Genomic DNA, 25224 nt, shown 5'->3' with positions numbered 1-25224 from the left:
ACTTCACGCCCTGTTATGAGCTGTCAGCCTTGGTTTTGTCCCACATTTGCTGTGTGATCTTGGCAAAGTCATTGTGCCCCTCCAACCATCATCAGGCACCGTTGCACAAACATGCCTTCGTGTCTTGAGCATCCATTCTGTTTCTCCTTGTGCTAGGGGCTGGGGACACACAGATGAATGAGCTCTGCAAGATAGGGCCACATCTTCCTTTTTAGCTTTTCTTTTTCTTTAAAAAAATTTTTTTAAAATCTGTTGCCCAGGCTGGAGTACAGTGGCATGATCACAGCTCACTGCAGCCTTGATATCCCAAGGCTCAGGTCATCCTCCCACCTCAGTCACCTGAGGAGTTGGGACTACAGGCTTGCACCACCACGCCCAGCTAATTTTTTGTATTTTTAGTAGAGACAGGGTTTCACCATGATGCCCAGGCTGGTCTTGAACTCCTGAGCTCAAGTGATCCACCTGCCTCAGCCTCCCGAAGTGCTGGGATTATAAGCATGAGACACCGCGTCTGGCCAAGGCCACATATTTCTTGTTCATGTTGTATCTGTGAGCCTCCCATAGTGCTTGGCATTGAGTAGGCAGCCCAGTAAATATTTACTGAACACAGTCTAATAATAGTAGCAAACATATTATGCTCATTATGTGCAAAGTGTTTAAGCGCTTTGTATGTTCTGTTTAATACTTATTCATTTAAGAGTGTGTGTGTGTGTGTGTGTGTGTGTGTGTGTGGTGGGAGGAACTCTTGCAGCTCAAAACTAAAGGCCCCAAATGGTGACAGGAGATGGCATTGGAGAGGCAGGCAGAAGTGAGACCTCGTGGGGCCTCATAAGCCAAGGTAAGGAGTTTGAGCTTCAACCCAAGGGTAGTGGGGAGCCATGGAAGGGTTATAAAGAGGGGTGGGATGTGATCTGACTTTCATTCTGAAAAGACATCTGGCTGCTGTCAGGAGAACAGTATATTGAGCACAAGAGTGATAGCAAGAGATCAGTGAAGAGATCAGAGATGACAACATCTTGGCCTGGTGCAGAGAAATGAAGAGATTCAAGAGATGTTAGACTGTAAAATGAACTACAGGAATAGCAACAGATTGGAGACAACCTGTGGTGGTTTTAAAATACAGCTACAAATTCTTTAGCATTCCTCTGTAGAGAGGTGGGATCCTTGTACCCTCTCTGAATCTTGGGTGAGCTGATGACTGCTTCAACCAATGGAGTATGGTGGGAGTAACGCTCTGACTTCCAAGACCAGGACATAAAACTACGCACAACTTCTGCTAGAACTCTAGCTTTTGGAGCCCTGAGGCACCATGCCTACCTAGGGCTCCATGTCTACCTAGAGGCTGCCATGCTGTGAGGATGCCAAGACCATCAGGAGAGGCCACATGAAGGCACCACAGTCCCAGCTAAGCTTAGCATTGAGTCATCCCAGTTCAAGCATAAGAGAAGTGAGTGAAGAAGAACCAGAAGAGGCAGGGCATGGTGGCTCACATCTGTAATCCCAGCATTTTGGGAGGCCAAGGCGGATGGATCACCTGAGTTCAGGAGTTCAAGACCAGCCTGGCCAATGTGGTGAAACCCCATCTCTACTAAAAATACAAAAATAGCCAGGCATGGTGGCATGCACCTGTCATCCCAGCTACTAGGGAGGGTGAGACAGGAGAATCGCTTGAACCCGGGAGGCAGAGATTGCAGTGAGCTGACATCGTGCCATTGCACTCCAGCCTGGGCAACAAGAGCAAAACTCCGTCTAAAAAAAGAAGAAGAAGAAGAATCAGATGATTCCAGTGGCCAGTCATTGAATCAGCTTCAGCCTTCAAATCTCCCTAGCTGAAGCCTCAAACATTGGAGAGTAGAAGCAAGCTGGCCCCATTGTGCCCTGCCTGAATTCCTGACACACCGAACTCACAAGGATAATCAAGTGGTTGTTGTGTTATATCACTAGGTTTGGGGGTTTTGTTCTGTGTTAACGGATAACTGGAACACAACTTAAATATCCATCAATGGAAGACAAGTTATATACATTATATCTCTGTGGAATACTATGCAGTCATTAAAAAGAAGAAATTAGTGCTGTAGTTATTTATATTAATCAAACTTCAAGAGAAGAAAAATGCAGTGTTCTGAAAAGTCTTGATAGTATGCCTCCATTTGAAATTCTCAGAAAGATGGCACATATAGAGAACTTCTGGGAAAATAGACAAGAAGGAGGTAACAGTAGATGCCTTGGGGGAGGGTAACTGATGGCAAGGGTGGGAATGAAGTTCACTTTTTTTTTTTTTTTTTGAGATGGAGTCTTGCTCTGTCACCAGGCTGGAGTGCAGTGGTGTGATCTCAGCTCACTACTAGCTCCGCCCTCTGGGTTCAAGCAATTCTCCTGCCTCAGCCTCCCGAGTAGCTGGGACTACAGGCACATACCACCACACCCAGCAAATTTTTTTGTATTTTTAGTACAGACAGGGTTTCACCATGTTGGCCAGGATGGTCTCTATCTTCTGACCTCATGATCCGCCTGCCTTGGTCTCACAAAGTGCTGGGATTACAGGCATGAGCCACCGCGCCTGGCCGAAATTCACTTTTTACTATACAACTCTATGCTAGTTATCTATTGATTTTGTAAAAATTTAGGTGAGAAATAATGAAGGATTGGAGTGGGCAGGAGAAATGGAAAGGAGGGTGCAGGTCTGAACAATGTCCATAAAGTTAAGTTGGCAGAACTTCTTGGTTACTAAGAAGTAAGGTAAGTGAGAGGGATTGAGAGAGAGAGAGAGAGAGAGAGAGAGAGAGAGAGGTGGGGGGATAGAGGCCCAGTGTTCTGTTTATAGGTCAGGTGGGTGATGCTCCCATTAACAGAGATGTAAAATAGATGAGGGAAGGCCAAGCTGTGGAGAAGTTGATGCCCTTAGCTTTTGGCAGAGCTGAATGGCACTGTACAGGACACACTGGCCGAGAGTCAGGGGCAAGGTCTTGGCCTTAGATACAGCATAGGAAATTGTTCTCACTGCAAATGGCAGTTTTAAACTTGAACTGGCTTTAAGCAAAGGGAATATAAATGCTCACATAATTGAGAAATCAAGGGACACTGGCTTCAGGCATGGCTGTATCCAGATGCTCAGGATCTTTCTCTTTGATTTCTTGGCTCTTCCCTCATCTGTGTTGGCTTCAGTGTCAGGCAGATTTTCCCTATATGGTGGCAAAATGGCCACAGACTTTACATTTAACTGCTGGGAAAAGAATCTCTCTCTCCCTATAGTTCCAGGAAAAGCCCTGATACTGATTCCCCTCACCCCAGTTGGGTAATATGTCATTTACTGAACCCACTGGAGTATCTCTGATTGGCTGGTTACTTGCTCACCCTTTGGGTGGCTGGCAGTGGTTAACCCAGAGAAACCTCTTGGACTGACAGCCTGCTTGAAGAGGTTTCCTAAAGGGAAATTGAAATACTGTTACTGTAAGCAAGGGCAGTGGGACCAAGCGCGGTGGTTCATGCCTGTAATCCCAGCACTTTGGGAGGCAGAGGCAGGCGGATCACGAGGTCAGGAATTTGAGACCAGCCTTACCAACATGGTGAAACCCTGTCTCTACAAAAAATACAAAAATCAGCCAGGGGTGGTGATTTTACATGCGCCTGTAGTCCTAGCTACTCAGGAGGCTGAGGCAGGAGAATCACTTGAACCCGGGAGGCGGAGGTTGCAGTGAGCCAAGATCGTGCCACTGCACTCCAGCCTGGGTGATAGAGTGAGACGCCGTCTCAAAAAAAAAAAAAAAAAAAAAAGAAAAAGAAAAAAAAAAAAAAGCAGTGGATGTAGACCTGGCAAGAACAATGACATTGAGATGAAGTGTGCTCAGGTCAGAGCTCCGAGGAAGCCCTCTGCTGCAGGCTGAATGTTTGTATCTCCCTCAAATTCATATGTTGAAGTCCCAAGGTGATGGTATTTGGAAGTGGGCCTTTGGGAGGGATTACAGCCCTGATAAGAGGAGACTTGAGAGCTTGCTTCTTCTCTTCTCTGTGCCATGTGGGGCTACAATAGGATGGCCGTTATATACACAAGTCAGGCCCTTGGCTGCCAGCAGAATGGAATTTGCCAGCACCTTGATCTTAGACTCTTCACCCTGCAGACCTGAGGAATAAATGTGTGTTGTCAAGCCACCCACTCCATGCTAAGCTGTTATAGTAGCCCAAGCAGATTAAGATGGCTGTTTGACTGTCTATGACTGCGTAACACACCACTCCAAAGACAATTATTTTATCATCTTTCACAGTTTCTGTGGGTCAGGAATTTGGGAAGGGCTCATCTGGGTGGTTCTGCCTTGGTGTCTCTTTTGTGATTACAGTGGAGGCTGGAGCAGTGGGGAGCTGGAGCAGCTGGGAGCTGGCCAAGCATCTCTCTCTTCATATAGCCTCAAAGCCTCTCCCTGTGGGCTCTCTGCGTGAGCAAGTTGGGCTTCCTCACAGCATGGCAGCTCAGAGTGTTGACACCTCTTACACTCTGTAGCTCAGGACTCCCATGAGTCAGGCCATATTGCCCTTATGACCCAGCCTCACAAGTCACCATAGAATCGTTTCTACTGTAGTCTGAGTCGCTATGTTTGGCTCAGATTCAAGGGGAAGAAACAAAGACTCTGCCACTCAGTGGGAGGAGTCTTAAATAATTCATAGACATTGTTGGGCACCATGGCTCAAGTCTGTAATCCTAGCACTTTGGGAGGCCAAGACGGGAGGATTGCTTGAGCCCAGGAGCTCGAGACCAGCTTGGTCAACATAGGGAGACCCTATCTCTTCAAAAAACTTAAAAGTTAAAAAAAATTAGCTGAGCATGGTGGCATGCGTCTGATCGCACCACTACACTCCAGCTCAGGCAACAAAGTGAGACTCTATCTCAAAAAATTATGGACATGTTTTAAAACTGCCATACTACATTTGAAGAGGTCAGAGGAGGAGAAAGAAGCACAGAAGCATCTAGAGAGATGGTGGGTGGTGGTGGCTGGGGGCAAGAATCTGGGATGTGTGTATGTGTGTGTTGGAGTGGGGGTGCATTGTGTCATAGAAACCAAAGAAACACATTTCCAAGAGACATATAGAAGGACAACAGGACTTAGATTTGGCAACAAGGAGGTCAGTGGGAATCTTGGCCAGAGAATTTAGGGTGTGATAGGGGAGGTAGCCAGATCGCAGTAGGTTGAGAGGTGATGTGGGAGTCAAAAAAGTGAGGAGGCAGGGGCACTTTGTGGAGTGGTTGGGAGAAGGGGTGTGTGTGTATGTGCGCCTGTGTATGTGCGTGTGTGTGTGTGTGTGAAGTGCAAAGAGCCCCACACCATCGAGAGAAGGGGAGGGGCCCCTGATATCAGAGCAGGAGTGGATGAAATTCTGGGGCAGTGGGAAGAGATGAAGTCAAATATACAGGGGGATGGGCTGGCCCTGACTAGCAAAGGAGGGCCCCTGTATCCTCTGAGAGCCTGGGGAGGAGGGGAGGGGTCCACCAAGAACAGCCACAATGTAGTGTCTGTAAGTTGAACTCTGGAGTCCAGCAGATCTACATTTGAATCTTGGTTCCACCACTTACTGCTTACATGATTTGAACACTCTGTGCCTCAGTTTCCCTGACTGTAAAATGAAGATAATTTAAGTACTTGCTTCTCAGAGGATTTGAAAGAGTGAAATGAGATGTGCATATAAGACACTTATCCAAAATACCTGGAACAAAATTAGAAGTCAGCAAATTATGATTATTGTTACTGTTATTCTTATATTAGTTTATAGGTGAGTAGGGTGGGAAGGCGAGAGACATGACACCTGATAAACTATCTACTTTTGAGAAAAACAAAATGGATTATCTATTAAGAAATCGGAAAATTTGTCCAGGCATGGTGGCTCACACCTGTGATCCCAGCACTTTGGGAGGCCAAGGTGGGTGGATCACTTGGGGTCAGGAGTTTGAGACCAGCCTGGCCAACATGGTGAAACTCTGTTTCTACTAAAAATACAAAAATTAGCTGGACATGATGGTGCATGCCTGTAGTCCCAGCAACTCTTGAGGCTGAGGCAGGAGAATCACTTGAAGCAGAGGTTGCAGTGAGCCAAGATCATGCCACAGCACTCCAGCCTGGGTGACAGAGAGAGACTCTGTGGAAGGAAGGGAGGGAGGGAGGGAGGAAGGAAGGAAGGAGAAAATTTTAGGTCAGCAGAGGCTTAAAAAGCATGGTAAGGCAGATACAAAAGGCCACATGTGGTATGATTCCATTTATGTGAAATATTCAGAATTAGCAAATCCATAGAGTCAGAAAACAGATAAGTGGTTGCCAGGGTCTGGGGAAAGGGAGGAATGAGGAGTTCTTACTTAATGAGCTTCCTTTTTGGGTGATGAAATTATTTTGGGCCGGGCGCGGTGGCTCAAGCCTGTAATCCCAGCACTTTGGGAGGCCGAGACGGGCAGATCACGAGGTCAGGAGATCGAGACCATCCTGGCTAACATGGTGAAACCCCGTCTCTACTAAAAAATACAAAAAAAAAACCTAGCCGGGCAAGGTGGCGGGCGCCTGTAGTCCCAGCTACTCGGGAGGCTGAGGCAGGAGAATGGCGTAAACCCGGGAGGCGGAGCTTGCAGTGAGCTGAGATCCGGCCACTGCACTCCAGCCTGGGGGACAGAGCGAGACTCCGTCTCAAAAAAAAAAAAGAAACAAAAAAAAAGAAATTATTTTGGAGCTAGATAGTGGTGATGATTGAACAACATCGTGAATGTTATAAATGTTATAAATGTAATAAATGTCACTAACAGTAAATTTTATTACGTGTATTCTACTACAATTTTAAAAAATGAATAGTGAAGATTTGGAACAACCAACAATAATATAATGTTAGCTAGGCATGGTGGCACATGCCTCTAGTCCCAGCTACTCACGAGGCTGAGGCAGGATCGCTGGAACCCAGGAGGTCAAGACTGCAGTGAGCTGTAATTGTAGCACTGAACTCTAGTCTGGGCAACAGAGCAGGAGCCTGTCTCAAAAAATAAGTAAATAGGGCCGGGCACGGTGGCTCACACCTGTAATCCTAGCACTTTGGGAGGCTGAGGCAGGTGGACTGCCTGAGCTCAGGAGTTTGAGACCAGCCTGGGCAACATGGTGAAATCCCATCTCTACTGAAAAGAAAAAAAAAATAGCCGGAGTGGCAGAGCCTACTCTCTCGGGAGGCTGAGGCAGGAGAATTGCTTGAACCCAGGAGGCGGAGGTTGCAGCGATCCAAGATTGTGCCACTCCAGCCTGAGTATACTTACAGTTATTTCTTGATTATATGCTAAACAAGGGGTGGATTATTCATGAGTTTTCGGGGAAAGGGGTGGAAATTTCCCAGAACGGAGGGTTCCTCCCCGTTTTAGACTATAGAGGGTAACTTCCCCATGTTGCCATGGCATTTGTAAACTGTCATGGTGCTGGTAGGAGTGTCTTTTAGCATGCTAATGCATTATAATTAGCATATAATCAACAGTGAGGATGACCCAGAGTCACTTTTATTGCCATCTTGGTTTTGGTGGGTTTTGATGGGCTTTTTTTTTTTTTTTTTTTTTTTTTACCATATCTTATTTCATCAGCAGAGTCCTTGCGACCTGTATCTTGTGCCGACATCCTATCTCATCCTGTGACTAAGAATGCTAACCTTCTGGAAATGCAACCCAGTAGGTCTTAGCCTTATTTTACCCTGCCCCTATTCAAGATGGAGTCGCTCTGGTTCGAATGCCTCTGACACAAGGGCAGCTTTCAGCAATAGAATACGGTAGAAGTCATGCTGTGCCAGTTCTTCCTCTTCCCACCTCTCGGAACACTCACTTGTGAGATGTTCCCTCTAGGACCCAGTCCCCATGCCAAAGAAGCCCAAGCCACATGGAAAGCCCACATGGAGGAGCTCCAGAAATCAGCCCCAGGCAACCTCCAGCCCACAGCTGGCACCAGCTACTGTACTGGACAGCATCATGTGAGTGAGTCTTGGATATTCCAGGCCATATGAGCGCCCTCAGATAACATCATGACTACAAGAACGGTTCCACGGAATCTCAAAAACCCACAGAATATTGGCAGACACTAAAGTGGTTTGTTTTTGCAGCAGCAGACATCTGAAACCAATCCTTACTGTGGTCTATGCATCCTTAGAGGATCTACTGCCTTCTCCTCCCAACCTTACTCTTTGCTCTCATCTTCTTCCACTCCCTCACTCCAGCCACACTGGTCTCCTGGCTATTCCTTGAATGAACAAAGATATTGGGCAAAGTCCTACCTCCAGGCTCCAGAACCTCTGCACTTTTTGTTTCTGTGCTTTTATTGCTTTTTCTCTTGATATCTGCATGGCTAGCTTCCTGCTTTATTCTCTGCTCATGTGTCACCTTATCAAAGAGGGTTTATTTAAACCCTGTGGTAGAGACATAGACTGCTCGCTAAATTTCCATGTGCTTCACCAGTCCCCTTGGAGTTAGGCAAAGCCCTGTGGTTACTTCTGGCGAATGAACTATGAGCAGAGTGATGCATGTCACTTCTGGGCCAAAGAATTTGTTCCAGTTGCTACTGCTGCCTAACAAACCACCCTAAAACTTAGTGATTTGAAACTACAACAATCATTATTTTACTAACAAATCTGTAATTTGGGCAATTCTCAGCAAGAAGGCTCAAATCTGTTCCACCTGGCAATAGCTGGGTTGCTAAACAGGGGACTGGACAGATTTACTTCCAAGGCGGCTTGTCCACTTTGGCTGGCAAGTTGGTGATGGCTGGCAAGTTGGTGGCAAGTTGGTGGCAAGTTGGTGATGGCTGTTGTTGGGGCTCAGGTGGGGCTCAGGACCAGGGGCCTCAGTTTTCCATGTGGTACTCTACACAGTTTATTAAGCTTCCTCATAGCCTGGTGGCTGGATCCCCAGAATGAGTATCCCAAGAAAGAGGAGGTAAACACTGCAAGATTCCTAAGGCCAGAGCTTAGAAACTGCTCCAATATCACTCCCACTCTATTCTACTTGTCATAGGGCCACATCCAAGGGGAGGAGACTCCTCCCTCTCAGTAGCAGAAATGTCAAATAATTAGGGGACTATGTTTCAAAACTGCTACAGTATTGAAGAGCTGATGCATGACCCTCCATTATCTTTTCTCCTGCCATAACAACTGTGGAGACTGCATGTTGACATGGTGGACCAGAAGATGGAAGCAGACTGGACTGCTGAGCCATTGCGTGAGGATAGCTGCTCTGGAAAGTCACAGTATCAGAATCTGTTTAAGCAGGAAATAAGCCTTCGTCATGTTAATCCACTGGTATTTCAGAGTTCATTTGTTACTATGTCAAAATGCAACCTATCCTCACTGATAAAGAAATTGGTACCAGAAGTAGGGTGCTTATGTCATCAAAACCAAAATGTGCAGCAGTGACTGAGTGGTTGTGGCAGTCAGCAGGGAAGCTGGTAATCCTTGTCATACAAAAGCAAACCATTTGGTAAAACTTTTACTGCAGTAACTTGGAAAGCAGACTCTATGGGCACCTTTGGCTGCATTTGTCAAAATATTCAAGAGAAAGATAAGCTCAGAAATGAACTGGCTGACCTACAAGTAGAAATAAAAGGGAAACAAGTTCAGAAATGTAGGTCCTTGCAGAAGTGGAAAAGTCTGACATTTCTGGATCCCAAGTAGAAAGAGATGAGCTTTAAAAAGGTGCTAAGCATACTAAAATTAGCAATTCATTAAAATGCTTCAGGGCAAAGACTAAGTGAAGAGTGTGGCCTTCCCAGCAAGTTTTAAAAAATTCTTTTCTTTTTTTTTGAGACGGAGTTTTGCTCTTGTTGCCCAGGCTGGAGTGCAATGGCACAATCTTGGCTCACGGCAACCTCCGCCTCCCGGGTTCAAGCGATTCTCCTGCCTCAGCCTCCTGAGTAGCTGGGATTACAGGCATGTGCCGCCTTGCACAGCTAATTTTGTATTTTTAGTAGAGATGGAGTTTCTCCATGTTGGTCATGCTGGTCTCAAACTCCTGACCTCAGGTGATCTGCCCACCTCAGCCTCCCAAAGTGCTGGGATTACAGGCATGAGCCACCACGCCCTGCCAAAAATTTTTTCTTATCAATTAAAGTACTTCAAGGCTAGAATCAGCTAAAGTATAAGATTGCATTTTTTTTTTAAAGGCTTTGAGTGAAAAATGCCTGTAAAAACTCTCAGAGCCAAGATCACATTAGAGGTGCAACTCTGCCACCTGTTATTCTTGCTAATTGCCGTTACATTGAGAGTGACAGCTTTGGGATAGGAAGCAAAGGAAAAAAGCAGACTTAAGAACAATGTATTGAAAAGTATTGTGGGTATGGTTTTAGTACCATTAACTACAGTTAAATGGATAAGAAACCTAAGTTTTTTTTTGAGATGGAGTTTCGCTCTTGTTGCCCAGGCTAGAGTGCAATGGCATAATCTTGGCTCATTGCAACCTCCACCTCCTGGGTTCAAGTGATTGTCCTGCCTCAGCCTCCCAAGTAGCTGGAATTACAGGCATGTGCTACCATGCCCGGCTAATTTTTTTGTATTTAGTACAGACGGGGTTTCACCCTGTTGGTCAGGCTGGTGTCGAACTCCTAACCTCAGGTGATCCGCCCGCCTCGGCCTCCCAAAGTGCTGGAATTACAGGAGTGAGCCACTGCGCCCAGCCAGAAACCTAAGTTTTTAAGAGAATTGTACTGCCAAAGAAATCACAAACCTGGGCTACAAAGCCTAAGAGGCTGGCTGCCTGTAATCCTAGCACTTTGGGAGGCTGGGGGCGGGTGGATTGCTTGAGCCCAGGAATTCAAGACTAGCCTGGCCAACATGGCACAACTGTCTCTACAAAACACACAAAAATTAGCTGGATGTGGTAGTGTGTGCCTGTAGTCCCAGCTCCTTGGGAGGCTGAGGTGGGAGTTTCACCTGAGCCCAAGGAGGTTGAGGCTGCAGTGAACTGTGATTGCATCACTGTACTCCAGCCTGGGCACAACAACAACAAGAAAAAGCCTGTGACTGTTTGGATCTCAAAATGATCCTAGTCACTTCATGCTCATTAGGATGGCTACCATAAAACAAAACAGAATGACAAGTTTTGGCAAGGATGTGAGGAAACTGGAACCCTGTGAATTGTTGATAACAATGAAAAATGGTGCAGATGCTATGGAAAACAGCATAGTGATTCCTTGAAAAAGTAAAAATAGAATTACCACATGATCCAGCAATTTTACTTCTAGGTATATACCCCAAAGAACTGAGGTCAGGCGCGGTGACTCACTCCTGTAATCCCAGCACTTTGGGAGGCAGAGAACTCCTGAAGTCAGGAGTTCGAGACCAGCCTGACAAACATGGCAAAACCTCGTCTCTACTAAAAATACACACACACACACACACACACACACACACACACACACACACTAACCAGATGCGGTTGTGTGCGCCTGTAATCCCAGCTACTCAGGAGACTGAGGCAGGAGAATCACTCGGACCCAGGAAGTGCGGGTTGCAGTGAGCAGAGATTGCACCACTGCACTCCAGCCTGGGCAACAGAGTGAGACTGTCTCAGAGAAAAAAAAGAACTGAAAGCAGTGTATCTTGAAGAACCATTTCCAAACCCATTTTCATAGCAACATTGTTCTCAATAGCCTGAAAGGTGGAAGCAACCCAAGTGTCTATCAACAGATAAAAGGATAAGCAAGATGTGATATACACATGCAGTAGAATATTACTCAGCTTTAGAAAGGGAGGAAATTCTGATACATGCTACAACATGGATGAACCTTGAGGACATGATGCAAAGTGAAATACAACAGTCACGAAAAGCAAACACTGTATGATTCTGCTTATATGAGACATCTACCATAGTCAAATTCATACATATAGAAAGCAGAATGTGGTTGCTAGGAGCTAGGGGGAGTGGGGAATGGAGAGTTAATGCATAGTGGGTCCAGAACTTCAGTTTCGCAGGATGAAGAGTTCTCAAGATGGATGATGGTGATGGTTGCACAACAATGTGACTATACTTAATGTCAAATGAGCTGTACACCTAAAGATGGTTAAGGCGGTAAATATTATGCTCTCTGTATTTTACCACTATATATATATATATATATATATATATAGAGAGAGAGAGAGAGAGAGAGAGAGAGAGAGAGAGAGAGTTTCGCTCTTGTTGCCCAGGCTAGAGTGCAATAACACGATCTCAGCTTCTCAGCTTACTGCAACCTCCAACTCCCAGGTTCAAGCGATTCTCCTGCCTCAGCCTCCCGAGTAGCTGGGATTACAGGCACACGCCACCACGCCTGGCTAATTTTGTATTTTTAGTAGAGATGGTGTTTCTCCATGTTGGTCAGGCTGGTCTCGAACTCCCGACCTCAGGTGATCCACCCATCTCGGCCTCCCAAAGTGCTGCGATTACAGACGTGACCCACCATGCCCAGCCCTCAAAATATTTTTTTAATGATCTTAGGGTCCCCGACAGTTTACAGGCAGTGAGTGAGCTGAAAAAGCTGCATACCTCCCAAGGTACTTTTGGGCCTTCTTGCTTCCAGTGGATTTCTTGCTCTTTCCTGCTCTGTAGAGCTGACCCCTGGAAGTTACTCATCCTCCTTTGTCAGCTGGCCTCTAGCTGAGGTCACACAAGGTGAGGCATCCACAGGAAGTTAGGGGGAGAAAGGGGGAAGCCAGCCTTTTTCTTCCCAACCTTCTCTGACTTCCCTAGCCCATCTTGACTGATACAACCCCCCCACCTAAAATAGTAGCCCCTCCTTACACTTTGTCCCCTTCACTGCATGACATCATTATGTGCATTTATCTGTGTATTCATTATATGTTTCCATTTACTAGAGTATAAGGTCTGTGAGGGAAGGGACTATGTCTGCTTTTCACCGATGAATCCCCAGTCCTTAAGACAGTGCCTGGAACATAGTAGGTGCTCAGTAAAGGATTATTGCAAAAGTGAATAAATTTAGTAATCGAACCAAACACATACAAGAGAAGAGGGAAGTGCTCATTTCAGCAGCACATATACTAAAATCAGAACAATACAGAGGGCTGGGCACAGTGGCTCATGCCTGTAATCCCAACACTTTGGGAGGCCGATGCTGGCGGATCACTTGAGGTCAGGAGTCTAAGACCAGCCTGGCCAACAAGGCAAAAACCCGTCTCTACCAAAAAATACAGAAAATTAGCCCGGCGTGGTGGTGTTCACCTGTAATCCCAGCTACTCTGGTGGCTGAGGCAGAAGAATCGTTTGAACTTGGGAGGTGGAAGTTGCAGTGAGCTGAGACTGTGCCACTGTACTCCGGCCTAGGTGACAGAGTGAGACTCTGTCTCAAAAAATAAAAAAGAACAGGCTGGGCACAGTGGCTCATGCCTGCAATCCCAGAGGTTAGGAGATCAAGGTCAGCCTGGCTAACATAGTGAAACCCCGTGTCTACTAAAAATACAAAATTAGCTGGGTGTGGTGGCAGGTGCCTGTAATCCCAGCTACTTGGGAGGCTGAGGCAGGAGAACTGCTTGTACCAGGAAGGCGGAGGCTGCAGTGAGCCGGGATCACGCCATTGCACTCCAGCCTGGGCAACAGAGTGAGACTAGGTCTCAAAAAAAAAAAAAAAAAAAAAAAGAAGAAGAAGAACTCTGAGGAGCATATGACAGGTAATCACAGCCTGAAATGAAAGCCAGAGAGGTCAAAGACCTCCTTCTCCAAGTCACAAAGCAAATCCTCTACTGACCTAAAACCCAGGTCTCTGTGTATTCTGGGTTGTATCCAGCTCTACACAGAGACCCTTGACCTCTGGTTTTCTGGAGGAGAAAGAGCAAAGCTTGACATTTAGTTAAAAGGAAACCCTGAAAACAGCTAAGGGTGAGAAACTGGGTTGCTAAGAAACCCCCAAGGATGGGGGAGATGGTTGGCATCCATTGCTAGGCAACCTAGAAGAAGCTAGACAGGCAGGTTTGGCTACAGACACCTTTCTCCCTCCTTTTCATAGACTCCTAGAATGCCAGGCTAGATATGCTCTTAAGAGACAGATATCTAAGTCTGGGTGTTGTGGCTCACACCTGCAATCCCAGCACTTTGAGAGGCCGAGGCAGGTGGATCACTTGAGGTCAGGAGTTCAAGACCAGCCTGGCCAACATGGTGAAACCCTGTCCCTACTGAAAATACACAAAAATTACCTGGGCATGGTGGTGCATGCCTGTAATCCCAGCTACTCGGGAGGCTGAGGCAGAAAAAATCACTTGAACCTGGGAGGCACAGGTTGCAGTGAGCCGAGATCACGGCACTGCACTCTAGCCTGGGTGACAGAGTGAAACTCGGTCTCAAAAAAAACAAAAACAAAACAAAACAAAGCAAACAGAGACTTCTAGTCCAACCACCTAATCACACAGATGGGGAAACTGAGGCCTCGAAAGGCAAGGTGATTAGCCTAAAGTCCCTCTAATTCCTCCACATGAACAAAGATTAAATAGCATGGGTGAGGCGGGAAGCATTGTCACTGGAGAGTGGCCTTGTGTAGCTGAGGCAGTTTGAGGATAAATCTATGAAAGATAAAGTGACCGAAGATAAATCTATAAAAGGGCGAGGGAGTCAACTGCAAAATGCCTTGAATTTCAAGTCAAGAACTTGAGAGTTTATCTTGAGGGTAATAAGGGGCCATTGAAAGGTTTACAGCAATGGTCAGGTTTGTGTTTTCAAAAGACCCCAGCTGGGCATGGTGGCTCACACCTGTAATCCCAGCACTTTGGGAGGATGAGGCGGGCGGATCATATGAGGTAAGGAGTTCAAGACCAGCCTGACCAACATGGTAAAACTCCGTCTCTACTAAAAATACAAACATTAGCCAGGTGTGGTCGCATGTGCCTGTAATCCCAGCTACTCGGGAGGCTGAGGCAGGAGAATTGCTTGAACCCAGGAGGCGGAGATTGCAGTGAGCCGAGATTGTGCCATTGCACTCCAGCCTGGGCAATAGAGCAAGACGCAGTCTCAAAAAAAAGAAGACCCCTTGGAGGCCTGGCACAGTGGCTCACACCTGTAATCTCAGCACTTTAGGAGGCCAAGGCAGGAGGATCTCTGAAAGCCAGGAGTTTGTGACCAGCCTGGGCAACATAGCAAGACCCCATGTTTACCATTAAAAAAAAAGACTCCTTGACCCCTTGGGCTGCAGTGTGGAGACTCGGGATAAAGTCCAAATACCTTCAAGGTCCTCACTCTTGCCCGTCACCCTTCTCTCTCCACACCGTGCCCGCAAGCTGGTTAGCTTCTGTGTCAGCCACTCTTACCAGGTCTTCCCATGTACTGTTGCTGGCGTCTGTAAAGTCCTTTCCTTCACCTCACTCTGCCTTTATCCTGTTGTTTCAATTATTACTTCATAACAAACTGCTCCAAAACCTAATAGTGTGGACTACTGCCATCTCATTATGTTCATGGACTCTGTGGGTCAGGAATTCAGACAGGATATAGAAGGGATGGCTTGTCTCTGCTCTGTGATGGCTGGGCCTCTGCTGGGAAGGCTGTCCAACAGCTGGGAGTGACTTGAATTATGAGGGGCTGGAATCAGCTGGAGGCTTCTCCACTCATAAGTCTGGTGCCTGGGCTTAGCTGTCAACTGGAGCACCTACCTACACTCGGTCTTCCCACGTGGCCTGGGCTGCTTCACCACATGGCAGTCTTGGCTTTTCAACATGGCGGTTCAGCACGACTTAGCCTTGGAAATCCTGCAGCATCATGTCTGCTGTGTCCTGTTGGTTACAAGTGGATCATGAAGGCCAACCCAGATTCAAAGGGAAGGTAATTTAAAGGAGGAATGTCAAAGAACGTGTAGCCATGTTCTAAGGTCATCACATCCTACTGAGGTTTCAGGCCACAGCTTAAACATCACCTCCTCCAGGGAATGACCTGACCACGCCCCGCTCCATGTCTGGGTTAAGTGTCTCCTCAGTGTGTTCTCCCAGACTCACTGTCCATCGCCAGCAAAGCATTTCCATTCCTGGGTTTATGTGTCTCCTCAGACCTGTGAGCTCACTGAGGACAAATCACGTTTTTCACTTTTGTATGCCCAGCACCTAGCACGCAGCCTGGTCAAGGCAGACCTTCCCCACCCTGCCCCCCACTTTTTTTTACAGGCAGGGTCTAACTCTGTCACCCAGGCTGGAGTGTAGTGGCGTGACCATGGCTCACTGCAGCCTTGAACTCCTGGGAACAAGGAATCTTCCCGGCTCAGCCTCCTGAGTAGCTGGGACTACAGGCTCACGCCACTGTGCCTGGCTAATTTTTTAAATTATATTTTTTAGAGGCAGGGTCTTGTTTTCTTGCCCAGGCTGGTCTCAAACTCCTGGCTTCAAGTGATCCTCCCACCTCGGCCTCCCATAGTGCTGGGATTATGGGCATGAGCCACCATGACCAGCCCAGACGCTTAATAATGTTTGTTGAATGGGTGAGTGAATGCGCTAAGGCAAGGAGTCCAATCCAGAGTCATTCCTTCCTTAAGAAGCTTACATAAAAACTGGAGAGACAGAGACAAAAAATAAAAACCTCACGTGATAAATGCCAGATAGTGATAAACGCTATTAAGAAAAATAAAGCAAAGTGACAGGATAGTTTATGGAGGATGTTACTTTATATGGATGGTCAGGGAGGACACTGTGAGGTACTCCCTGTGCCTACTCCAGGGCACTTTGAGGTAGTACGCTGGGAGCTGAGACCTGAAGAAAGTAAGACATGTGGCTATCTGGAGGAAGGGTATTTTTTGTTTGTTTTTTGAGACGAAGTCTCGCTTTGTCTTGCCCAGGCTGCAGTGCAGTGATGCGATCTCAGCTTACTGCAGCCTCTGCCTCCTGGATTCAAGTGATTCTCCTGTCTCAGCCTGCTGAGTAACTGGGACTGCAGGCATGTGCCACCACGCCCAGCTAATTTTGTGTTTTTAGTAGAGACGGGGTTTCGCCATGTTGGCCAGGCTGGTCTCAAACTCCTGATTTCAGGTGATCCACCCACCTGGACCTCCCAAAATGCTGGGATTACAAGCGTGAGTCACCGCGCCCAGCCAGAGGAAGGGTATTTTAAGCAGAGGGAAAAGCATGTGCAAAAGCCTTCAGGCGGAAGTGTGATTGGCACTTTTGAGGAACAGCAAGGAGACCAGTGTGACTGAGCATGTGAGAAACAGAAAAAGTAGTAGCAGATGAGGCCCAGGCTGAGCCACAGGCCACTTCTCATGGGGCTTTGGAGGCCATGCTGAGGACTCTGGCTTCTACTGAATGAGAGTATTTGGAGAGTTTTGAACAGAGGCAGGGTGTGCTGGGATTTACGGTTTAACCAGATCACTCTGGCTGCTGTGTGGACAATAAGACTATGAGTGGGGCAAAGGAAAACGCAAGAAGCCCTTCGTATGCCCTTATATCCTGGACCCAGAGACCATGGATGATGTGAGAAGTGACAAGACACAGGGCATATTTTGAAGGTAGAGCCAAAAGGGTATAAGGGAGATGGTGCTGGGAGGAAAAGAGGCATCAAGGATAACTGAGAGGCTTTAGCCTTTCATTTCACATCAGCTGTGAAGATGTAGTGTGTGGAAGCAGGCTTGGGAGCGCTGTGGAAACAAGAGTTCATTTTTTGGCATGTCAAGTTTGAGGCGCCAATTAGATATACCAGTGGAGATGACAAGAAGGCAGTTAGTCTAGCCATGTCTGGGATGGAGATGTAGACCTGAGAATCCTCAGCTATGATACTTCAGCGTCCCAAGTAGCTGAGACTACAGGTATGCACCACCATGCCCAGCTAATTAAAAAAAAAAAAAAATTTAGTAGAGATGAGGTCTTGCTATGTTGGCCAGGCTGGTCTCGAACTTCTGAATTCAAGAAATCCTCCCACCTTGGCCTCCCGAAGTGCTGGGATTATAGGTGTTTGATAAGCAGAATTCTAAGATGGCCGCCAAGATTCCCAGTCTCTGGTGTAGCTGCCCTAGCCAGCCTCCTCCCTTTGAGTGTCAGCAAATCTAGTATGATGGCTGTCACTCTTACAAGGCTACAAGATCCTGCAAAGGTGAAGGGATTTTTTGCACATATGAAGATTCCACATTAGTTGATGTCTAATCAAAAAGGAGATATTCCTGGGTGACTCTGACCTAATTAGGGAAGGCTTTTCTCTTTTTTTTTTTTTTCGAGACAGAGTCTCGCTCTGTCACCCAGGCTGAAGTGCAGTGACTTGGTCTTGGCTCATTGCAACCTCCGCCTCCCAGGTTCAAGTGATTCTCCTGCCTCAGCCTCCCAAGTAGCTGGGATTACAGGCGATTGCCACCACGCCAGGCTAATTTTGGTATTTTTACTAGAGACGGGGGTTTCACCATTTGGCCAGGCTGGTCTCGAACTGCTGACCTCAGGTGAACCACCCACCTCGGCCTCCCGAACTGCTGGGATGACAGGTTTGAACACACCGTGCCCGGCCAAGGGAGGCTTTTAAAAGAGAGCTTAAACCTTCCCTGAGCCAAGTGACTCCAAGCAGCAGAAAAATTCTCCGCTGGCCTTGACAAAATAAGTTGCAATATTGTGAGAAAGCTGGGGAGGTCCTGTGGGGGCCTTGTGGCAAGAAACTGAGCAGCTTGTAGTAATCAGGAGTGGCACTAACTGACAGCCAGCAATAGAACAGGGATCTCTGTCCTATAAGCACAAGGAACTGAATTCTGCCCACTACCATGAGAGTTTGGAAAAGGCTGCTGAGCTCCAGGAAGGAATGCAGGCCACCAGCTCCCCAGTTGCTGCCTTGTGAGATCCTGAGCAGAGGCCCAGCTAAGGCATGCTGGACTCCTGACCCATGGAGACTGGAATAACAAATGAATGTTGTTTTACACTGCTAAGCCGGTGGCAATTTGTTGCACAGCAATAGATGAGAAACAATACATCAGCGTATGGTGTTCTGAAAGCCTTGGAAGCAGGGTGGCTCACACCACCCAGGCAAGGGGCATGACCCAGCAATGAGTCAACAGGACTGCATGAATGTAGTGAGACTGGAGTGCAAGTCAGTTGCTTGGCCTGGGATACACCCTGACTCCCACCTCCCAACTGCACAAACTTTGGTTCTACTCCTCTTAGCCACTAGGTGGCCCCAGAGACCCCATAAGGAGTTGTCTCCCCAACCTTTCAGATCGGCATCTGAAATGGAAGGAACCAAAATATGGTCCCTTTTCTAGTCCTATTACCGACTCCCCCATTCGGCCCACAAAGGGGAAGAGGATTGCCCAAGGTCCCAAGGTCCCACAGCTCTCTAGCATTATCTCCAGTCAGGCATTTTACGGTGCATCCCATTCCAGGCTATTCTTTAAGACAAACTCAGATGACGACCTCCCTCCTACCTGCTTTTACCAGGGGAGGGACTGGCAGTGAGAATGGTATCAGCAGGGGGCCCTGGAGGGCCTGTGGGCTGAGGCTGGAGTCTCTGATTGACATGACTGATGTACAGACTAGGAAAGTGTGCAGCCCCTAGGTTGGTGCTGATGGCGTTGGTGAAGACTCTTGACATTGGGATACATCCAACGGGCCTAGCTGCAGTTGCTGGGCCACTGACCCAATTCCCTTCGTCCAGTCCCTTGAACCCTCTGTTGTAGACTGGGTTTCTCTAGAAACAGACAATGAGACTGAGTTTGGGTTGCAAGATGTTTATTAGGAATAAGCACCTGTGAAAAGAAGAGGAAGCAGGCCTGGGCATAGGAAGTCAAACTGTGCTGCAGGCCTGACGAAGCCCTGGCTGTTCTGGGCCTGCTGGGAGTACTGCCTGCCAGTGTCTGTCCCATGTTGGATGGAAATGACCAGGTGTTTATACCATGCCTCACTCAGACACCAGATACAGGCTGCCCCAGGAAGGGCGTGGTCTCAGGTGAAGTGGCTTTCTGCAGCTGTGGCCACCCTGATGGCACTTCCCATAGCTGGGGAAGTCCTCCCTTGAAGGGAGTTCTGGGGGCAGGTACCCCTATCTTCCACACCTTCTCAACTCTACCTCCTCTTGCAGGTTTTTTTTTTTTTTTTTGGCCAGCTTGCTTTCAACCAGAGAGGCTGAGACGAAGCAGTCACTGTAATTTCCACACTCAGCCCTGGCTCTTACTGGGAAAACAGGGGCTTTGTTCCAGCTTAGGAATACACTGGATCTGACAGATGAAGAATTAGGGGGAGGGGTGTCAGAGGGACAAAGGAGGGAAAAGCCTTGGACTCTGCTGTAAAACACTAGTCAGAACCTCAAAGACAAGAATCACTACATTTCTGTTGCTCTCTGGTCATTCAGTTAATCTACTCTGCAGGTCAATGTGTGCCAGGCACTGGGACCAATCCCACCACTCCAGGCCCTCAGCTGGGGGCCTAACACAATCTGCAGATTCAAACAGGGAGGGAGAGGCAGCACCCCGAAGCCATGCTTCACCAGGAGGCAGAACCAAGCCCTGTCTCTGACCCTGGCTGCTAGCAGGCCCTCCTGTAAGTTGCTTCCCCGCCTGACCCTGTTTCCTTCTCTAACAGTGGAGTAACATGATGGGCACCATGTTGAATGCTTCTCACCTCAAACTTCATTTCATCCTGTGAAGCAGCTACTATTATTATCCCCATGTTACACATATGGAAAGAAGAGTTGGGACTTAGTTAATTTTTTCAATCAAGGTCACACGGGTACTCAGTGGTGGAGCTGGGCTTTGAGTCCAGAGTGTGGCCCAATCTTGCTTCTTAATCCTCATTAAAGGCACAGAAAGGCATGGTCAAGCCAGCCCCCTCAGACCAGACCTGCCTGCATACTTGTTTCATTTGGCCCACAGAGATTTAAAAATATGAGTCAGCTTTCATTTTGAAATTAAGATGACTCAGAAACATCCATCCAGCTTCTCTTGAAAAAATCTGGCCACCTGGCCACTGTGGACTGCATTCCCACAGGGTCACAACTGGCAAGAGGTAGGCCCCTTGAAGTGGGTCATGACACCAGTGTCCACCTAGAGTCACTTGTTTATGTTACCTGCCTGGTTCCTACAGGGATGAGTTTGCTATTCTTCACGAAGGCCAGGGATTCCTGAGATAGAAGCCTAGACAGGCCAGGTGGCTTGCCCTGGGACACCCAGCTCAGGCCCAAATCACACGGACTTGAACCTGGCAAACTGTTTAGGGAGGGTTGAGGAAAAGCACAGACATGCAGAACCACAGGGCAAGGTCGGGGCAAATACACTTTATTCAGTCCTGGCATCAGACTGGCGGAGTCCTGCTGTGGGTGCCAGTGGCCCAGACGGAGGGACCCCACCCCTCAGCTACGAGACTAGTTCTCCAAGACCACAGACAGTGACATCTCTTCACTCACATGACGGTTTTTTTTTTCATTGTCTTTTTTTGTTGTTGTTGTTTTTCTTAAAAAAAAAAAAAAAAAAAAAAAAAGAGAGAGAGAGAGAAAGAAAGAGCGCAAGAAAGGCCCAGAGCCGGAGCACCAAGCTTAAAGGAGGCAGCTGGTGGCTTTGTCAGCGACGGGAACGCGTGGGGCAGAGACCTGCAGAGACCCTGGGCAGGGGTCCCGGAGGACTCTGGGACCGTTTGTTCCTGAGATTTGTGTGTGTGAATGAGAGTGTGTGACCCACCCAGGAGGGTGAACACACGCCGGTGAGATACAGGTAGTGAGGGCAAGGGGGGTGTGGGGAGGCCGGAGGGGCGGGGCTGGACAGAGAGATGGCGGCGTGAGAGGGGTCACAGCATCAGGGACAGGGCTCCCGAGGGCACCCTGAACTGGACACAACTTCCTCCTAACAACAGCGTTCTCCCCATTTCTCAGGTGGAAAAACCGAGGTGCAAACGGCCCACCTCTACTCGGAATCCATACTCAGTCTCACTGGCCAAATCGATGGTCTCTCTCAAGCCAGATGTTTAAAAGCGGGACTCTTCCTGCCATCACATCTGCCATCCACGCCTCAGTCCCAAACCCCTAGCACCAAAGTGCCTCAGTTTTTCCCGCTGAATACTGCAGCTGTGGGTACTGAGGGTGGACCTGGGTGACAGGAAGGGCCGGTGGGCTTAGGGAGGAGCCCAGGTTTCGGGTGCCCTGAGGTGAGCGGGCACTTCCCAGGAGGGGGTGGGGGGGGAGCAGCAGGGATCCTGTCCCCAAACAGACTGGTAAGGTGTCTTGGTTTGGGGTTTTCTTGGGTGGTCCTTTCCTCTACTGCTGGATTTCCAGAGAAAGACCCTACCTCCCAATTCCCAGTTGGGGGAAAAAAGGGACGTACAGATAGGCAGTAGAGGCAGCCACGCGATCCGAGAGGTCGTGCGCGTGGGTGCAGGAGACCCCATACCGGAAAAGGGGCTATGCCACTTGGGAGAGTTTCAGGCCCAAACCAACCCTTCCGAGTGCTCCTCCCATTAAGGCAGCGACGCCCCGTTGGGTGGAGAGGAAACCTAGGACTCCCGGATCAAAGGATTTCCCAGGATCGCTCTACACTCGCCCCCGCTTTTGCCCGGAGCGGGCGAAGAGTGCGGCTCCACTGGGACCAGCCCCCTCCTCCCAAGAAGCATTAAGCATGCGCATGAAGGGGGTGGGCCCCAGCGGAGAGGCGGGCCCTAGCGCTCCGGGGATAAAAGGAGTGCGCCCCTCCCCCCAGGGAAGGGAGGGGCACAGGAGGAGCGCGCGTTGCCACCCAGCCGCATCGCCCCCCTAACCCGGAGAAGGCAGGCTGGGCGAGGGAGGAGGGATTCCAGAGCAAGAGAGGGGGCGGGTCCTCCGGCCACGAGGAGGGGCGTGTGCAAAAGGGGGGAGGGGTGCAGGTCTGTAGGAGAAGACGGGAGGTGTATCGGAGGGGGCTGGCTGCTGGTGGCTGTGCAGGAGGGGGCAACGTGGGGAGGGGCTTGGGTGTCGGGGAAGGGGTGGGGGTTGGGCTGCCTTGGGGTGTGTCTGCGGGGGAGGGGCATGTCTGGATCTGAGGGGGGATGGGCACATCCAGGAGGGGGGAGGCTACGCGGGAGATGGGGTGCCAGCCTCGGCCTCCGAGGGGCCCCAATACCTGATTCCTGTATGTAAACAGCTGGTTTGGGGGCGTGCGCGCCCCGCTGACGGTGGGCTCAGTAGGTGAAAACCAGGTCGGCGATGCTAGACGGGCGCCAGTCCCCCGCGATCATCTCGGTAACCTCGGGGGTGCAGTAGTCCGGGAACTCGAAGTGCGACGTGCCCGAGGGAGGCTGCAGGTCCGGGTCGCGATCCAGGGCGCTGCAGTCCAGGCCGGCCGGGCCAGGGGGCAGCCTGGACAGAAAGCCCAGCGACTCCTCCCCCGACGCCACCGTCTCCTCTTCGCCCTCCTCAGCCGCTGTCGCCTCCTCCTCTTCTTCCTCCAGCTCCTCGTCCTCCGACGGTGTCGGGGAGGCGGCGGCGGCGGCGGCGGCCGCCCCCTCGCCCGACGGCCCCTGGGCGCGCTCCGCTTGTCCCCGGGCGGCCCGTCCCGCCGGGACCATCCTCCACAGCTCCCGCCCCGGGGTCTCGACCAGGCGCACTTCCAGCAGCTCCTCGTCGTCGTCTTCATCGTCGTCCTCGGGCGCCGCCGCCCCGCTCCCCAAAGGCCCTCCCGCTGCTCGGCGGCCCCCACGGCCAGGCAGCTGCGGCCCGGGCTTCAGCCGGCTGCCGCCGCCGCCACCACCGGGGGGGCGGGGCCGCGCCTTGGCGGGCGCCCCCTTGCTCTTTTTGCGCGGCCGGTACTTGTAGTCCGGGTAATCCGCCATGTGCTTGAGGCGCAGCCGCTCCGCCTCCCGCACGAACGGGATCTTCTCCGAGTCCTGCAGCAGCTGCCAGCGGCGGCCCAGGCGCTTGGAGATCTCCGCGTTATGCATGTCGGGCCACTGGTCCATGATCTTCCGCCGTTCATGCTGCGACCACACCATGAACGCGTTCATCGGCCTCTTGATGTGGCCGCTCGGGGTCTTGCACCAGCCGGGCTCGCGCGCCCCCTCCTCGGCCGGCCCGGGTCCTGGGGGCGGCGGCCCGCCGTCCCGCTTGGCCCTCGCGCCCCGCTGCTGCACCATCGCGCCTGGGCCCGGGGCCGCTAGACGCCGCCGGGGGCCGTCCGCATCCTCCGCGGCTGGGGGTGGGGGAGGAGGCAGCGGCGACGGAGGGGCGGCCCCGCCCCACGGCTCGGCCCGGCCCCCGCGAGCTGGGGAGCGAGGAGCTGGGCGCTCGGGCCCAACGGACGGCGGGGGGAGAAGGTCAGCGCGGTCTCAGGCGGGCTCGGCGCGCCCCCGCCACCTCCGGCAAGTTGCGTCCTGGCGCACAACACACATTGTTTTGCGGGGGCCGAGGAATTGCACCCTCCGGGCCCCCGCGGGCTCTTCCTGCAGCCTCCGGCTCCGCCGCGGCCCGCGCGCGCCGCTCCCCGCCCGGCCGCCGACGCCTTTCAGTGTCTTTCTCCCCGCGCGGCCCCGCCGGCGCGCGCGCCACCCCTCCCCCTCGCCGTCTGCGGGCCGCTGCGGCGCGCGCGGGGCCGCCCCGTGTAAACACCGAGGTGCCCGCTTGGGCTGCGGCCGGGCCACGCCTCGCGCTCGGGCGTAGCGTCACCCGTTGCTGGGCAGAGAAGCCGGTATTTGCATCTCCCAATCGCTGGCCGCCGGAGCGGGGCGGGGCTCGGGCTGCGGGGCTGGGCGGTCTCGCGGCTGGGATTGGGGGAGACCGGCGAGATCGGTTTCTTTTCTTAGGTTGGGGGTTGGAGGAAGGATAGGGGACGCGAGCCTGCCTCCCATCTGGCGCTGGACGCTTGTCCCTGCCCCGCGTTGCCTTTTAAATTTTAGCTTATTCCGAGACACCTGCCGTCAGGTAGGATTCCGCCCTTTCCTCTTTCAGGGACGTCTTTTCGGACCGTCCCAGAAGAGAATTTGGAGGGATCAAGACTCAGGAAAGCTTCTTAAGGGGACGGACTCAGGTTGTCGTAGATGTTGCCTCCACCTACTACACACAGGGTCCAACCACATATGGGACCAGCAATGCTTTTGGACCCAATGAACAAATCCCTTTCTCATATATATTTAATCTCGTTTGAGGCTCCACAAGAATCCCGAGTGAGAAAGGAATATGATAATATGATGCCCACTTCCCAAATAGGAAACACCGAGAACACGCAGACTAGGATTCGATTCCGAGGCTCGCGGTCCCAACTGTCTCTCCCCAGCTCAGCACCAAGGGCCGCGGGGCACCTCGCCTGCCAGCCAAAGGTCCTAAGCTGGGCGGACTTCCCGCTTTTCACAAGCCGCAGGCGACATTCGAGG

The 25224-nt window shown here is 50.3% G+C and overlaps 1 protein-coding gene across 1 annotated transcript; it reads right to left on the bottom strand.

Annotated features, from left to right (window-relative positions):
- Positions 1-21156: 21156 nt before the first annotated feature.
- On the bottom strand, positions 21157-24388 carry SOX12 (SRY-box 12). Its single transcript, XM_025400742.1, has one exon. It carries the CDS (start codon positions 23989-23991, stop codon positions 23041-23043), a length of 951 nt encoding a protein of 316 aa, XP_025256527.1. The 5' UTR covers positions 23992-24388; the 3' UTR covers positions 21157-23040.
- Positions 24389-25224: the final 836 nt, after the last annotated feature.

This window comes from Theropithecus gelada, chromosome 10, assembly GCF_003255815.1.
Source record: "Theropithecus gelada isolate Dixy chromosome 10, Tgel_1.0, whole genome shotgun sequence".
Taxonomy (NCBI): domain Eukaryota; kingdom Metazoa; phylum Chordata; class Mammalia; order Primates; family Cercopithecidae; genus Theropithecus; species Theropithecus gelada.
Note: the sequence above shows the minus strand (reverse complement) of the source record. Positions and strands in the feature narration are given on the sequence as shown.

Coding starts and splice junctions, on each gene's coding strand:
- SOX12 (XM_025400742.1), bottom strand. CDS start 23,991: ATGGTGCAGCAGCGGGGCGCGAGGGCCAAGCGGGACGGCGGGCCGCCG.